This window comes from Neolamprologus brichardi, chromosome 9 (genome assembly GCF_056152115.1).
Source record: "Neolamprologus brichardi isolate AB-2024 chromosome 9, ASM5615211v1, whole genome shotgun sequence".
Taxonomy (NCBI): domain Eukaryota; kingdom Metazoa; phylum Chordata; class Actinopteri; order Cichliformes; family Cichlidae; genus Neolamprologus; species Neolamprologus brichardi.
This window is the reverse complement of record NC_142112.1, coordinates 8,002,752-8,019,992: the sequence shown is the minus strand read 5'-3', so window position 1 is coordinate 8,019,992 and position 17,241 is coordinate 8,002,752. Positions and strand designations below refer to the sequence as shown.

Here is a 17,241-nt window from a genome sequence, read left to right as displayed (position 1 = left end):
ACGTTTAATCTTTATGTAGGAAAACTGGAATAAAACCGAAACGTTTTAAAGATGAAAGGCAACACAAATGACTTCGTCTCTGGTTTCAGGGAGGCCAAAGCAGCTAATGAAACTCATGAATCACCTGGTCTGTCTGTCAAAACCTAAAATGAAGCCAGCTTCTTTCCATCGCTCTGACCGACTCTTTATGCTGACTGAACGCAGTGACATCCTGATGATCTAATGTCACCAAAATGAACCAGTTTCTCTTCCTTAGCTTCCTTTTTGAAATGTCCGTTTCCATCATTATTATTTGCATTAACACTCACAGCAGTGTGTAATATGTTCCTGTCAAAGCCGACGGGCAGGAAAAGAAAACAGGAGACAGGAAATAATCAAAGAATAGAGAACAAGTGAAAAGTGCAACGAGCTGTGAACTGATACACAAAAAACAGAGAAATCATTTCAATGTTTAAGGGATGTGTTTTCACAAAGTGCCTGATTTTGGGAGCAGTGTGGGCCTCGAACCTACCCCCCCACCCCCACATAGGTTAGTTGGTGTTGTGGTGTTTTCTCTTATTAATACAGTGACATTGCCTTGTGTTACGACTTGTAAAACAAAGCCCATTAAGCTCTGATTCAGCCTCCTCTAGACCTCATAATGGGGACTTAACGATGTGGAAGACACTGAAACAGCTGTGTTAATGGTCCTGATAGATGTGTGTTGCTGCATGGCTGCTTATTGCTTCGCTTTGGTGTATTTGGTAAACTCGACATGTAGCTCAGTTTCCTTCAGACGCTTTTTATTTTGCCTTTGTTACTTCAGAAGTCGTACAGGTGGAGACTTTTCCAGCCTTAGACCAGTAAAGCTCGTGCTGCTCTCCACAAGCTAACAGGCTATGGTTTGTTTGGGGAGAGTTGCATTGTTATTCATTGTTTAGCTTGCAATGCTATTAATTTGCTTCTGATCTAAAAGTCTCTTTGTGTTTGGTTGGATGGATCAGCTGTAATTCATTTTGAAAGAGGAGGAAAAATAAACTCAAGAACAAGTCGGACATGTTGAGGATGCTGGAGAAGTACATGTGAGCTGACTGCTCGCTGCAAAAAACAGATGTTAGCATTGACAGGATCGACCCAGGGAAAGACAACTTTCATCGATTTTTGGATCGTCCAAATGAATATGCAGAACATGTAACAACGTCTTTAATGAGAGAAATAATTTGACAAAGAGCTGCGTGGTATAAAGAGCATCACAGCAGCTCTCACTACCCTCTTGTAAACCTTTCCTTTCTCTGTCGCTGCTCTCCGTCGGTCACAAATCACCCAGACACTCGTCTCCACCCACTCCACCCTGCACGCTCCGCCTTCTTCTCTTGTGCATTGCTCAGACATCCTCTCACTCTTCATGATTGTGTTAGCAGTCCTGTTAAAAAGTTTTCTACTCTCTCTCCTACACCTCTCCATACCTCCACAGGTATGTCACCTGGACCACTCTTACTCCCCTTCATAGCTGCCCTCACTTCCTCCTCACTAATCCTCTGTCCTCCTCTCTCACTCTACAATCATCGGATCCTCATAGTCCTCCTTCATCTTCTCAACAGACTAATGGTAATTTGTCTTTAGTCACGTTGCAACACAGTGCCTCTGTTTAGCCAATCAACGCAACAAAAATATAGATTTTTAATTTAAAGCAATGTAAAATATTGCATTGTAATTACAATTTATTTATAAATGTCATGATTAAGTATTGTGTAATGTTTTTTTGTAAATAAAAGTTTAAAGTTCCAAACTGTAATGCAACTCTTTACCACTAGGGGGCAGATAGTGAGTGAGTAAAGTGTCCACCATGGCTTACACTCACACACGCCTCGCGCCTTTGATTTGCACGTTATGCAAATTAACAGTACAAATGTATCATTATTGATTTTGCCATTGGGAAGACCAAAACAGGCAATTCATCCAATCGAAATCCAAAGTGTGATTACCTAAATATGATCTTGTATGAATAATTAGTGTCATGCAGATAAGGGAAAAGGAAATGTAATGTTACTATGCCCTACATGGTAACATTTATTGTTAAAGGTAATATGAAGTCAGCATCAAGTATTTCTGTATGTGCACATGTAGCTACAGCTTGGATGAATTCAAAGAGGACGGTGAAGACGTCCAGAAGATGACAGATATGACGGATATCCACACCGTCTGTACCCGCCCCCCTCGCAAATGCTCTCCTTGCAACCCCTCCTAGGGCCTGCCCCTATTGTGAGGATTGTGTGCTGTTCAGCAGACTGGAGAAGAATAGACTCGATTTCATGTTTACACTTTTTAAAATTAGGAAGTTTAACAACCAAGCAGGATGAAAACCAAGATGAGTGCGTCTCATTTTGGTGGTAGATGCCAGGACATCCTTGATTCTCTCTGATGAGAGTGATCATTGTTGCAATCATTCAATCATTCAGTTCCCAGAATACTTTATGTGGTGAGTGAAATGAGAACAAAAACAAGCAGCAGACCCAGAAACAAAGTGAAATCTGGTGCAAAAACCGATGGTGGAACGAAAAGAAGTTACAGGTTGAAGAAGGATTAGTCACACTTACCTATGCCTGAAATCTTTGTTTCTTTGAAAAAAAGCCAGAAAACCCAAGAAAGCAGAGAGACACAAGTTAGTTACCAGACTGGTGCTCGGCTGATATTACAATGAACTCTCTAGACCAGGGGTCCCCAATCCCAGTCCACGAGGGCCGGTGTTCCTGCAGGTTTTAGATGTGTCCTTGATCAATCACAGCTGATTTAAATGGATAAATGACCTTCTCAACATGTCTTCTGTTCTCCAGAGGCCTGGTAATGAGCTAATCATGTGATTCAGGTGTGTTGACCCAGGGTGAGATCTAAAACCTGCAGGACACCGGCCCTCGTGGCCTGGGACTGGGGACCCCTGCTCTAGGGGAAAATACTACAGCATGAGCAACAGTTAGGACGAAATATGGAAATCAGTATGAAAGAGATGTTAGTTTAAAACATGGCTGTTTTCCACTGTGGTGTTAGTTCTTCATTAGTTAGCTAACATGAATGTTAGCTAACATGAATGTTAGCTAACATTCATTAGCTAACATGAATGTTAGCTAATGTAATCCTATCAGCAGAAACCAACCAACCAGTGACATCGTGGCACTCCACATGGTCTTAAATCCAGACAGTGTTAAACCTGTTTGAATGTAGGGCTCCATGGTGTAAATTAGCATTACATTATATCATGTTAGCATTGCAATTAGCATTAAATGTAGTATTACCTTTCTACATTAAGTACTCTTCAATCAGGTCATTTTGACAAATCACTGGGTCCTGTTTTGTTTTACATCAGCTCATGAATACATTTAGTTACCAGGCAAAGCTGGATGAAATGGTTCGGCAACGCTTTCTTGAAAAAGGACGGTCAGGTCTGTGGGTAAGACCTTGGGCTGTGTCCAAACTAAGGGGCTGCATCCTTCGAAGGCCACGAAGACCGGAAGTGCAAGGCTGTTAAACTGGACGGTCTGCCTAGCAGCCGCCACATAAGCAGCTACAGCTGTGGTGGACGGCGTGTTCGATCGAAATGCAGAAAATATTTATGTCATGTGTTTGACTTTTATCTGAGAAAACTGTTGTTTCATGTGTGTGTGATGTATCTGGGAGAACGTTACAACCATGCACTGAGCCAACAATGCTAACTTTAGCTAGCAAACTAGTTCATGAGGCTAGCCTCATTTCATTTTGATGGTGCAAATGTAAAAGGATTACATTATATTTTACTGTATATACAGCTTTTTGAAAAAAGAAAAGCAAAGCTCAGTGGTGGTATTAACTCACCATGTTTATAGCATTTCAGTTCAAATTCGAGGTATGTATTTCTATTTCATATCATTTATACCTGTGTGCCCGTCTAACATACCAATATTAACATACAGTGACCACCGCCTGGAAGCTTTAGTTATATTTAAGGGAAATATGGAAAAAAATTACTAAAATAAACTAAAAGATTTGATCCTCGCGTGTTTCAGAAAAAATGGAAGACAAAGTGATGCAGTAAATATTCTTTTATTGATGAAAACTGTGCAATTTAAGATGTTGAAGATATGAGAGCATTAAACAGGCTGATGTTTGTGTAAGAGGCTCTGACAGGACACAGAAACATCACATCCTTATAAAATACTGACACACTTTATGAAGGGACAACTTTTTATTTAAATTTATTTAAATGAGCTGCATACGTTTCCCAGTGAAACCAGCACTGTGCTAAAACAATACTTTAACTAAATATGTTCTGGATCAAACAAATTGTTATCAAAGGTGTCCGTGGGTCCCTTCACTGTTCCTTCGTTCCCTGTCACATCCTGCAGGATAAACAGCAGTGATTGGTTCCCTGCATGCAGCTGTTACAGTTTGTGTTGGAGATGCAGGAAGCAAATATCGAGAAACTGTTTAAATATTTCCCTCAGCCACAGAGAACGGCTGTCGGTGCTCTCCCTGTTCTCCTCTGCATCTCTCAGCTCCTTTTTCTCCTCCTCTTCCTCACACACTGCTCCTGGTGTCAGGGGTGGAGATCCTCGTCCCGTCTCCTCTCACCTGCTCAGTCTCTCCTGACTCTGGACGCTTGCAGAAGGAAATCAACCATGGCAGTTAACAACTAAAGCAAAACACGTTATCAAATATCTGTCAACGTTCAGATGAATAGATAATAGATTCACATGGACATCGTTTATGTATTTAAATCAGAGAAATAAAAAGAGAAAATGGAAACAGGACGATCCTGCAGAGTGTTGATCTTTATAGCGATATCACTGACGTCACGTGACTTAGCCAAAGGTTAGTAGAATTTAACATCTGAAGACTTTTCACTACGCTAACATTTGTTCTGCTGCATATTTCAGTGAGATAAAAAACCCAGTACTTACTTTTAAAGGTTTATTTCCGGACCACTTCGACTGTTCGCCATTTTCTCCAAACAATTTCTTCAACCTTTGATTTGCAATGAATCCTGGGATAGGGTAGGCCACGAAGGATATACATACTTAAATCTGGGGAAAATGAGGACGCACTTGTGGGCTGCATTTGGAGCCGCCTTGGAATTTGGACGGCCTACAAACGCGGCCTGTGAAGGATGCAGCCTCTAAAGGATGCAGCCTCTGAAGGATGCAGCCTCTGAAGGATGCAGCCTCTGAAGGATGCAGCCTGTGAAGGATGCAGCCTCTGAATTTGGACACAGCCTTTATCTCTGTGAAACCGGGAAATGTATTCTCTGGATTAGGTTTCACTTCCAACAGCAGCAGTGGATCTCCTTACCTTAGCTCCATGACACTGGTAACATTCCCAGAGGGAAAGATTCTTCTGATGTAGTTGAAGTCGCCAACAAAAATGCTGCCGTCTGCTCCACAGGCCAGAGCCAAGGGCGCCAGCAGCTTGTTGCCCTCTGCCTGCCCATTACAGCTGGGGCACGAGATGCTGCGGCGGCGACCGTTTCCTAGGAGAGGAAGTTAAAATTCACTTTTCCACATGTGAACCAGTAGCTGGTTAAATCCAGCTGGGTGGATTCACTAATTTCCAAGAGAAGAGCTTTTTATAAATGAAACAGCGATGAAAAGCATCTGAAGTACATGTGAGTGATTCCTGTGTAGTTATCTGTGAAACAGAACAACACTTCTCTCACTGACTACTTAAAACATCTTTTACACTACAAGCCATTTTTAACCTTCCAGTCAAACAAAACACTCCTGCCCCACATCCATGACCAGTTAATCCGAACATCCATGTCTTTGGAATGTCATTGATTTTCATTCCGGTGGAAGCCGGAGTATGAGGAGGAATACTGATGGCCACAGATGGGATATGAAACAGGAGCCCTGTGCGGTGAGGAGATGCTAACCAGCGCATCACCATGCTGCCACCATGTGGCTCGTTGCATCACAGCAACTAGTTTACAAAAACTTATTATTGTTTTCAGGTTGACTCAAAGGAGGCAACTTTGTTTTTACTGCAACATGTGCTTCATCGAACTGATTATCCTAAACCTTTATATTTAAACCTTTAATTACATTTATTTGGGATTTTCTTTAATCTACATGGAGAGAAAAATATATAAATTGACTCAGATAAATACACAAAACCATTAACCCTTTAAGACCTACCATAGAACCAAGTCCGCCAGAGCTTATATTATATTTTTACCTGCTGTGGAGCCATTTTTGGGAGCATTTCAAGTTGCTATACATCAATACAACCATTATAGTCCAAATTTTAATAATATGTATGCATTAAGTGCATAGTAATTACATAAATTGCAAAAAAAGTGCAATAAACTACAAAAAAATTGAAAATCGTTTTTGTTTTTTTAACATATATTTCTAGTTAGAGAAATTTAAGAGGCTTATCCCTCAAAACTGTAAATACAAAAAAGTTGCACAAAATAGTTTCCCACCACAGGAAATTTATTTTGAGTGTCTTCATAGTTTTATTTTTGAAATACACCAATTTTTATATACTGCAGGAAAAACAAAAATAAATATTATAATGCAAATTTGCAAAAAAGCAGCATATGCATCAAAATAAACTATTTCCAGCAGTGCAATATGAGTCCTAAGCATCCCAGAAACCACACAGAAAGTCATAAAGTCAGACATAACTTTTAAAAACACCAGTTTAGGCTCATGAGGCCCTGATGGTAAAAAACTACATTTCTGCGAAAATGACGTCACTTCCGGTTTCGGGCAGGTCATGGAGGACATGCGATAGTTCGCGCTGATGGACGTAGGAAGTGTTATGAACAGCTGATCGGATCGGCAAAGCGTGTTTCTGGAATATTATGTTTTTGTTGCTGCAAGTGCTTTTTATGCAGTTTTTGCAAAGCTATATGTGGAAGGAAACTGTGACCGAGGACAAGCTGATGGCAGAAGATGTAAGTACAACTCCTCCGGTTTCATATGCAAAAAAAATTATTGCACTAGCTCACGTGGTTGCAGAGCTACCAGGATTTAAAAATAGTTACGCAAAACAGAGCGTGCCCGCTCCGACCGGTTTTAAAGGGTTAAAATGTTTTTCTGAAGCTTCTACCATGAATTCTATTGAAAAGGCCGTTGCCGATTAACTTCTCATTAGTGACATCTGGTACTTGTCAGCATAAAAAGATTTGTTTCACCTTGGACTGACAAACACATAACAATGGGAAAAGTCCAGAGAAGTTAAAGTTAAGGATGAGAATCATACACTGGCAGCATTGTGAAGTCATTTCTAAACAACTACACATACAACTGAGGCAGCATCATCCTCTAGGACTGTTTTGCTGCCAGTGGTACGGGTGTATTACACAAAAGTGGACAAAATATTGGACAAGTACTAAATCCTTCAACTTGACTGCAAATCAACAACGAGAAGTCTGAAAATACAAACGTGAAAACAGGTTTTGTAATAAAGCAGTTCATGTATCCAAAGCTGTGACCTCAGTACTACTGACGTTTGTAACGACAGCTCTGTGACAGAAAATCAACTCGTTTAGATCAACCAGTCAAGAGTCAAACATCCAGGTGTAACACTGCCATCAGCTGAGTACTAACGCTGTCAGGTCAAAGTGCAACGTGCTGAGGGAGGTGATTGTGTACGTATGTTCCAGCTTTGTTCTGTGGAGAAGTGCTGTACAATCCATCAAGATAAACAAATTCAAAGACTTAATTCAAAAGAAATGACCATGAAACCAGGATGAGTTATGCAAACCTCTGACCACAAATGTATGTAACAGACAACAAGTAAAGGCCACCTTTAAAGGAAATATGCAGTCAGCCTGCACTGATTATGTGTGTGATGCTCAAACAAACTGGGAAGCTTTTCTTCTATACTTACCCATGATGCTGTTGATGACAGGTGGCTGCTGGGAAATGAAGACATTCTCACCGCTGCCTTTGTACAGTATCCCTGGAAACGAGACGGATAAAGCACTGAAGGAAAGTGTCTGTGTGTAAATACAGGGAGGCTGCAATCAGCTGGTTCATCGATCAGACTCATATGAAATTAGACCTTCAGTCACCTGTTAAGTTCATGTACTATTTTTACTGTCCAAATAAAGTTAAACTAAAACTTCTATAAATCGACCCAGTCGTGTCTGAACTTTGGTAGCCAGCGCCTGACGCACACAATTTAAAGGAGAACATTGTTTAAACTGAGGTGTAATATTTTAGGTTGGTAGAAACAATGAAGGATGACAGAGGAGAGAAGCAGAGTAAGAACGATGAGGGGTAGGTTGGCTGGCGTTTGACGAGGTTGATGAGGGAAGATGAAAAGATCAACAGAGGAGAGATGCACTTGTTCTTCAAAGTAAGACATCAAAGTCGCCTCCTGTGGTGAACTGAATTATTAAAACTGCCACTTTCTTGGAGCCCAGTTCATCTTATCTTTCTTTCTTATTTTATGCTTGGATGCAAAGCAAACAGAGATTTAAAAAAGACAGGCTTCCTTTGATGGACGTGGAGCGTAGATACAGTTAGTAGGGCTGGGCCGTATCGTACCGTTCACGGTAACACCGGGGAACAGTATTACCGCGGGCAATGTTGGGCAACGATAAGAAAATGAAACATGGCGATAGAATATGGGTAAAACACGCAGGCGCAGTGCCTTTGTTTACATACGCACATGGCGGTGACGCAGAATGAGAAGAGTGAAAGTGGATCGTTGAATGAAACAGATGAACCTGAACTGGTTTGTAAAAATGCTGCAGCTTCACTGGTGTGGAACTGGTTCAGCTTTCGTCCGTCAGATACACAACAAAGCACTATTTTTGGTAGCGCATGTTAGCGGGCCGTCGTTATTACCGTGTTGTTTGGAAAATACGGCGCACTTAAAATCAATCCTTTGATTTTTCTGAAAGTCGACAGAGCCCCTTATAATCCCGTGTGCCTTATGTATGAACTCTGGTTGTGTTTACTGACCTCGAAACGATTTTATGTTCACGGCGCTCGAAAATCTGTCAAATGTTTCAGTACGACTTTGCTAAGCTACGAAGCCGCACCGCTTGATGGGTTGTTGGAGCATTACGGCTATCGTAGGCGGAGCCTCGCGGAGTGATACGTACTGTGCTTCAACATAATATTACCGTATTGTGTGTGTATAAGCTCTTTTTAAGTGTTGTGGATATTAAACATGGTTATGCTGAGGATATGTCGGCCAGTTTCCACTGGAAATGCCTTTTGGTTAAACTGTCAGCGAGGAATTTGCATTTGCACTGTTACATTTTTATATAACTTTAATACACATACAAAAACAGCTGCTTGTTTAAGTGAAAATACATTGATGGAGTTCTTTGCACTAATAAAGTTGTGGAATTGTAAAGTATTTTGTCTCATGTCAGTTATATCGTTATCGCAAATTTTCAAATGTATATCATGATAAATATTTTGGGTCATATTGCCGCTCTACAGTGTCTGGTTTCTTACTTTTTGGCAAATCTGTCAAATTTTAATAGAAGACAAAGAGAACCAGAGAAAATATAAAATGCAGTTTTTAAATGTTTTTTTAGTTTATTAATGCAAAAACCAACTAAACCTACCTGGCTCTATGTGGGGAAGTAACTGCCCCCTAAACCTAATAACTGGTTGTGTCACGGTGCAGACCCACACGCAGACAAACAGAGGAACAGACGGTGGTTTGAGTCTTTATTTGATGGCTGTACAAAATACTTCAAAGCAACAAACAAAGGGAGGAAGTGAAAACGCTAACAAAAACTTTGAGAAGCTAAACAAAAGAACACAGAAGAAACATAGGCAATGAAACACAGGCGAACCGGCGAGGAACAGCAGGAAACACACACTATATGACCACACACCGATGGTAAGGAGGCAAACAGGCAGGGAACAGCTGTGAGTAATTAGACTCGCCGAGACCGTGAGGAAGACAAACAGAACACACTGACATAGGACACAGACTGTCAAAATAAAACAGGAAGTACATGAATGGAGAGACAAGGATGACAACAAGTAACACAGGAGAGGCACAAAACATCTAAACACTAGAATCATTAACAAATAACCACAAACAAACTAAATCGATCAATATTCACACCATGACACGCTGTGTCACTCGCAGCAGCAACAACTACAAACTACAGAAAAACAAAAACAGCGTTCCTTTATGAAAACCCAAATAAACCTCGAATGATAAGAATGGGATCCAAAAACTGGAATTACGTCTTTCTAATAGGAATAACTACCCACAGACTGATTCCTGTGCAGTTTGATGTTTCTTTAAGGGAAACGTGACTTCTTTAGAGAATAAAAAATTCTCAATTTTGGATATAAGCGGAATCAAAACATACCAACTGTGCTGCTTGTCTGCAATGCACAGCTGAACTTTTCTGCCCTTGAATTACTATTACAGTTACATTTATAGTACTTTATTACTAAAAATATTTGAACCATTCCTTTAGGACAACAACTACAAGACACCATAAAATCTGTAGACCCAGCAGTCTTAGCTAATTACAGGCCAATCTCCAACCTTCCTTTATATCAAACCTCCTTGAAAGAGTCACACAGCTAACAGATCATCTGCAGAGGAACGGCGTATCTAATAAATGGAGTTTTTTATATTGCAGGTTCATTTCCATTGCCATTTTAAGAAGGTGGCGTGTGTCGACCCTTCAAACAGCCAGCTGTTACTCCAGCTGTTACTGCAGGCTAGGTGGCTAATGCACTTCACCTCTGTCCTCCACACAATAAAAGATGGCTCAAATTAACTTCTCAGTTTCTCTCTTCTACTAAATAATTTAATAAATGCTGAACTTCTTCTGTGGACTCCCTCCTTCTCACCTACTCTGAGGCAGTCTGTCAGGTATGTATGTGTGTGTATCCGAGTAGACACACCTGTGTCATCAAGTTCCAAATCATAGATGACTTCTTTTTTGAGTTACCACATACTGAAGATCTTTGAAAAACTCGACCTTCAACCTTCATCTAAAAGTTGAAGTCACTGAAATTTGAACTCGTCTGATATGTTTAGTAGATGGTATCAATCCAGCTTTCCGTTGCATCTTTCTCGACTTGGATTTGGGTTGATGACAACACCCCATCAGTCATTTACGGCTGAGGGATGAATAATCTCTTACAAACAGATTAATCCAAAATAAGACAAATGTGGATGGATCAACTTAAGACACACGATGTACATCATGCTTTATTCATGTTCTCAGCTTGAGGTTGTTTCTAGTTTCTTTATATACAACAGTATCATTATCACTCTGTTATATATGATCACACACACAGGGGAGGACATTTGAGTTCACCTTTCTTTGACAAATACAGTCTTCCACTGTTCACCATATGCACTTACACTGTTGACAAGGAAAACGGTGCATTAATGTTTATGTAACCACTTAATGTTTATGTAGACTGTAAACTGCAAATATTAACAGAATTCACTGATTTGAAAATCATTTAACTGCAAACAGCACAAAGACAAGAATTCAGGTGAAGTCATATTGCTTTGTTTTTAACTAAATGATCAGTCATGATCCGGAGGTATGTCTGGAAAACTCATTCAGGCACTTGGTCTCCATCCCTGGGTGGAGCCATCAGCTCTCCTGCAGAAGCTGATTCTGGGTAATCGGGTTGAGGATTTAAGCTCTACGCAGAAGGTCCTTCACCGCCAGTTTGTCAACGACCTCAGGTTGGTATCAGCTCCAAGTTTTCAGGCTCTTGTTTCTTGTTTTTTCTGTTTTCCTACGCTACAGTTCACCTGGACCTTCCTTGCCGCTTCGGCTCTTCTCGGACTACCTCTCCATTCTGGAAAATACCGCGAACCTCACCTGCCTGCCCTCCTATCACCACCCCGCAGTGGAACAGGTCAGCCAGTCTTTGCCATTACTCACCTGGATTCTCACCGCCTGTCCCTCAAAGCCAAACTCAAGTAAGTCCCATCAGTCGTACTCCACTTCCCCAAGTGTCCTTCGCCACCTTCCTAACCCCGTTCTCTTCTCTTCTCAGACGTACCCACTTCGTTCCAGTTGCACCTGTTAAGTCCCAGTTTTCCCTTACTGACCCACGGCCACGTCGCTACACCACCCACGCCCTCCTCTACTTACACTCTGTTGTCTTATATACACACTATAAAACGTACTCGCCATCTCTGTTGTGGTTCTAGGCGTTTGAGTGCATTTTTGCAGTCGGCCTGCGCCGCTGTGACGCACACTGGCACCAGAACAGAGTTTAACCTTAATGCAGGTCTGTTACCATCATTGTACTAATGTTCAGTTGAATATGAGGCTTTGGTTCAAATGACTGTCACATGCTCATGTCTGCTGTCATATAGTCTGTGATCCATTCATAACTCGGTTTCTTGTGTTTACTCAATCTAAGAGTCATGATATGAATGATGGGAGCGTTCCTCATTGGCAGGGCTTCGTCACTAAACAACTGTGCTTCGTGCAAATACAATATAAACATTGCCCATTCCACGAGCACATCTACAGCTGAACTATGAATAAAACACTGAGCAGTGTTGGACTCTCACACAAACAATTATTCCTGCAGTGTGTTTGCTCTCAAAGAGACTGCACTGCAGTTCTGTCCCTCCAGATTCACAGTCACACCCACGGAGAGCAGAACACATGTTGTCAGAGATCACAAATCACACTTGCTAATAGACACACTCTTTTTCATACACACACATATGCACTGAATGGGGGGAGGAGGTGTTGAAAGCCCAGGAGGAGCGCAAGGAGAGAAGGTGAATAGCAATGTGATGGATCGGGTGACAGACAGAGTTCAGCGAGGGAGCTGCTGGAGAGGGTGAAGGGTGAAAAGCCTTTAACATGTATTTTATAAACGTGCTTTACAGGATCGTTGCATCTTAACAAGACAAATTCAGCACAAAGCTACAGAAATGTGGCTGCTAATGCTGCTGTCTGCTCATTTGGACTTTGCATGCATCATATTCAAACCAGTCAGTTAAAAGCATAGACAGCCGACAGCCCTTCATTACAAATGATCGGATCTGATTGGTGAGGAGCGAGTAAGAAAGGCAAAGTTAGCGACTTTTTCCTACTCTCTTGACTAAAGCCTGCATGAACATTAATATTAGTAGGACTGTTTGTCACATATTGCTGTGTATAGTTCAGTAACGCTGAGTATAATGTACAACCTACCATTCTGCACGTCCAGGATGTGATGCTTATCCAGCGTCCATCCTCCCACGTTGGAAGCATCCAGCTCATAGCCCTGTAGGATCGCCGTCCTCTTCTCCCACAGGATGAGATCCAGGCAGGACTCGTATTCAAAACCCACGGACACTGTTAGACACAGAGCTTCAGGTGAGTCCACATATTTAATCCTTCCCTTTGTTCATTTTCAAACCAAACAGGAAGAACCCAGGTCTATACACGGGCCTGTAACACGAGCACCCAGCACACCAGTGAGTCACTGCTTTTGTTTGCTTTTGCAACATGCAGTGACTGCTGATGTCAGTTCACCGAGAGCCTTCATTTACACACACACACACACACACACACACACACACACACACACACACACACACACACACACACACTATTAGCCACTACAGCTGAGTATGTATAGAAAGCTTTTTAGTGCTGCTTCCTCAGCACCATCACGTGCTGTGATATTGCACATTTGAAATACACGACTGGTGCCAGAGCCTCTGTAACATCAGCTTTCAGTATATTCAGATACTGTCATGGTCCCTGTGCCCCGCTGGTCGACCCTCTATTAGGCAATATGTTTGTGGTTTGTTTGCTCTCTCGCTCGCTCTCTCTCTCGCCGCGGCGACGCTCATTGCGGGCTCCCGCTGCTGGCCCACACACCTGCTCTCATCACCGCACCGCCCGCTGGTCCCAGCTGATTACTGCACTACTTAAGATGGCGAGTCTGCACTAGTCTTGGCTGGATCGTTGAGCTGTCAGCGTCAGTCAAACTTGTGTATCTGCCAACCTGTGTCTTGAAAGCCCTTTGTTATTATCCCGCTAACCCGACCTTTTGTGTTTAGATCGTTTTTGGAACCGGATTCTGAGAGGAGTGACTGAGGAGGAGCTTTTGTACAGAAAGTGTGGAGCACCTTTTCCCCTAACCCTGTTTCCCACGGACCCTGGCGACCCGGACCCGTTTCCCCTGCACGTTGTATATAGCCACTTGGTGATTGTGTTCACTGTGAATAAACACACTGTTCTTCGCTTAAAGGAATACCCTGGCCTGCGCCTGCGTCTCTTTCGGAAAACATATCAGATACACTATCAGTCAAAAGTTTGGACACAGCCTCTCATCTAAAGTTTTTCTTGATTTTCTATTTGATTGTAGATTCCCACTGAAGGCATCAAAACGATGAATGAACACATTCATGATTATGTAGTAAACAAAAAAACATGTTTTATATTTTAGATTCTTCCAACTATCCATCCTTTGCTTCGATTCCTGCTTTGCTCACTCCTGGCATCCTCTCCATGAGCTTCATGAGGTCGTCACTTGTTGGTTTCCAACAGTCGTCAAGGAGTTGATGCTGAGCACCTGTTGGCCTGTTCGCCTTCACTCTGCGGTCCAGCTCATCCCAAACCATCTCAGTTGGGTTAAGGTCAGGCGACTGTGGAGGCCAGGCCACATAAATCACCAACAGTGTCATCAGCAAAGCCCCCCCACACCATCGCACCTCCTCCTCCATGCTTCACAGTGAGAACCATGCATGTAGAGGCCATCAGTTCGTTTATTCTGCCCAAAGACACGGCAGGTGGCACCAAAGCTCTGAAATGTGGACTCATCAGACCAAAGCACAGATGGTCTAATGTCCACTCCTTGTGTTTCTGGGCCCAAATAAATCTCTTCTGCGTGTTGCTTTTCCTCAGTAGTGGTTTCTTAGCAGCTATTTGAACATAATAATGTAGCTGCCATCACCAGTGTGTGAATGTGTGGATGACTGAATGTAGTGTAAAGCGCTTGATTTTAGCCATTTTCCAGACGGACCGACCTTCAGTCCTTAACGTCATGATGGGCTGTTGTTTCTCTTTACTCAGCTGATTGGTTCTCGCCATAATGTGAATTATAACAGTTGTCAAATAGAGCTGTCAGCTGTGCACCAACCTGACTGCTGCACAACACAACTGATGGCCCCAACTCCATTTAGAAGGCAAGAAACTCCCCCAATGAACCCTGACAGGCACACCTGTGAAGTGAAACCATTTCAAGAGACTACATCGTGAAGCTCGTTGACAGAAGGCCGAGGGTTTGTCAACAAAGCAAAGAGTTAAAGCTAAAATATGAGACATATTTAGAGTTATACATCAATTTTTAATAAAGAAAAACCATTAAATCAAAAGATGTGTCTAGTGATTAGAGTTGGTTCGACTCCCGTCTGTATCCAGTAAGCGGCTCTAGGCAAGACAAGCCCCCCCCGATGCTAACCAAGCCTACCTTGGACATGAGTGAAAGACATAAAAATGAAGCTATACCGACTAAGACGTTGATTAACAAGGTGCATCAGTTGTTGAGGAAACAGGACATACTGATGAGAAACGGGCTACTGGAACAAGATAGCATAAGTGGGCAAGAGATGAAAATAGGGCACTGTTGTTGCTGCTACGCAAGTAATCCCAGCAGAAGGGGTTACATGCATAGGATGAGCACAGGGAAACAACTAGTAACATCTCCTCTACATGGATGGCATCAAGCTGTATGCCAGGCATGAACGAGACATTGATTCACTGATATACAGCAACAACACGGTAATGTCATTCGGACTGGAGAAGTGTAGTAGTCAGGTAGTCAGAACCGAGGGGATCGAACTCCCAGATGTCAACATTGCAGACATCGAGGACAGCTACAAGTACCCGGGGATCCCACGAGCAAATGGGAACCATGAAGAGACGCTGGGAAAGCTACAACCACCAAGTACCTGCAGAGGGTCAGGCAAGTCCTGAGGAGTCAGCTGAATGAGAAGAACAAGATCCGGGCCATCAACATCTATGCCCTGCCCGTGATCAGGTACCCTGCTGGGATAATAAGCTGGCCAAAGGAGGCGATGGAAGCCACTGACATCTAAGACGAGGAAGCTCCTGACCACACGTCCTGAGACTGTACACTTAGCAGAAGGAAGGAGGCTGGAGACTGGAGCTGGGCGATATAAGATTTTTTCATATCACGATATGTTTTTTTTATTTCAGGTGATAACGATATATATCACGATATAAGCCAAATAACTATATTTGTAAGATTTAAATGCTCACAAGTAAAATGTGAAATAATCAGCAGCTTGTTTTGATTTAAATATTTATTTCCCATAATAAGTTCAACAGGGTAGATGTACTTAAGGAACATGAGACCTTTTCAGATAAATAAAGGCAAATATTGCAAACTACACAAAAGGCAGCCGCTAAAGCGTTTAAGTTTCAAAACAGAACAAACAAAACTACTAAATTGTCAATTCCACTTAGAAACAAAATATTAATTCTAAAAATAAATCTTAGTTTGTTTTACAGAAGAACAAAATTGACTAACTTTTGTCAACATCAAAGGAAAAAAAAGGAAAAGGAAATTCTCGATCTCTCCTTGTTGTATAGCTGAGCTTTTCAAACAGTTTAACAGTTACTTTAGTCTGACAAAAGCCGAATGACAAATTAGCGCTTCCAGTCAGAGACTGAGCATGCACCGCTTTATTGTATTTCCAGACTTGCTTTCAGCACAATTTACAGTCGCACTACTCTGTTTTTTGTCAGACTTGAAATAGCCGAAATACCTTCACGCTACAGAACTTCTGTGGCTCTTCTGCTCGACAATCTCTCCGGCATTGGAACCATCATCTGTTTTCTCTTCGGTAACCTTCAGTCACGCTCTCGGTTGATTTTTCTCTAGTCGGCACACTCATTTCCTCCATTACCCGGGCGTCACGGCGGCTGGCTGCTTCCCAAACAAATACACTTGTGCAGCTTGGCACTTGTGCTATACGTCACAAGTCACCTGACGTGACGCTGCGGCTGTGATTGGTTCGGCTCTGCGCTACTTAATTTGGATTGGCTGTTCATTTTTTTTTTTTAAGAGGACAAGAACGGTGAGGCCTATCGCAATAGTTAAATTTTTCTATCGAGAAAAAGTTATTTCGCAATACATATCGTTATCGTTCCATCGCCCAGCTCTACTGGAGACTAGTGAGTGTCAGTACCACGGTCCAGGTGAGACAGCGAAGGCAACGATGGCATCTGGATTTATATTTAACATGGAGGAGTTCGTATGGCCATTTAGTTTGTCCCCTGAG

The 17,241-nt window shown here is 42.1% G+C and overlaps 1 protein-coding gene across 8 annotated transcripts in view; it reads right to left on the bottom strand.

Annotated features, from left to right (window-relative positions):
• Positions 1-17,241, bottom strand: part of tenm3 (teneurin transmembrane protein 3) — a 388,426-nt gene that overhangs the window by 36,794 nt on the left and 334,391 nt on the right. For 5 of the 8 annotated variants that reach the window (XM_087845866.1, XM_087845865.1, XM_087845868.1 and 2 more), the window contains 4 exons: positions 13,136-13,279; positions 7,846-7,917; positions 5,299-5,476; positions 2,577-2,597 (listed from right to left, as the gene is read on the bottom strand). In XM_087845866.1, coding sequence (XP_087701992.1) covers positions 2,577-2,597; positions 5,299-5,476; positions 7,846-7,917; positions 13,136-13,279 — 415 coding nt within the window. The remainder of the gene's footprint in view (positions 1-2,576; positions 2,598-5,298; positions 5,477-7,845; positions 7,918-13,135; positions 13,280-17,241) is intronic. The other 3 variants (XM_087845867.1, XM_087845869.1, XM_087845873.1) reach the window with 1 other exon arrangement.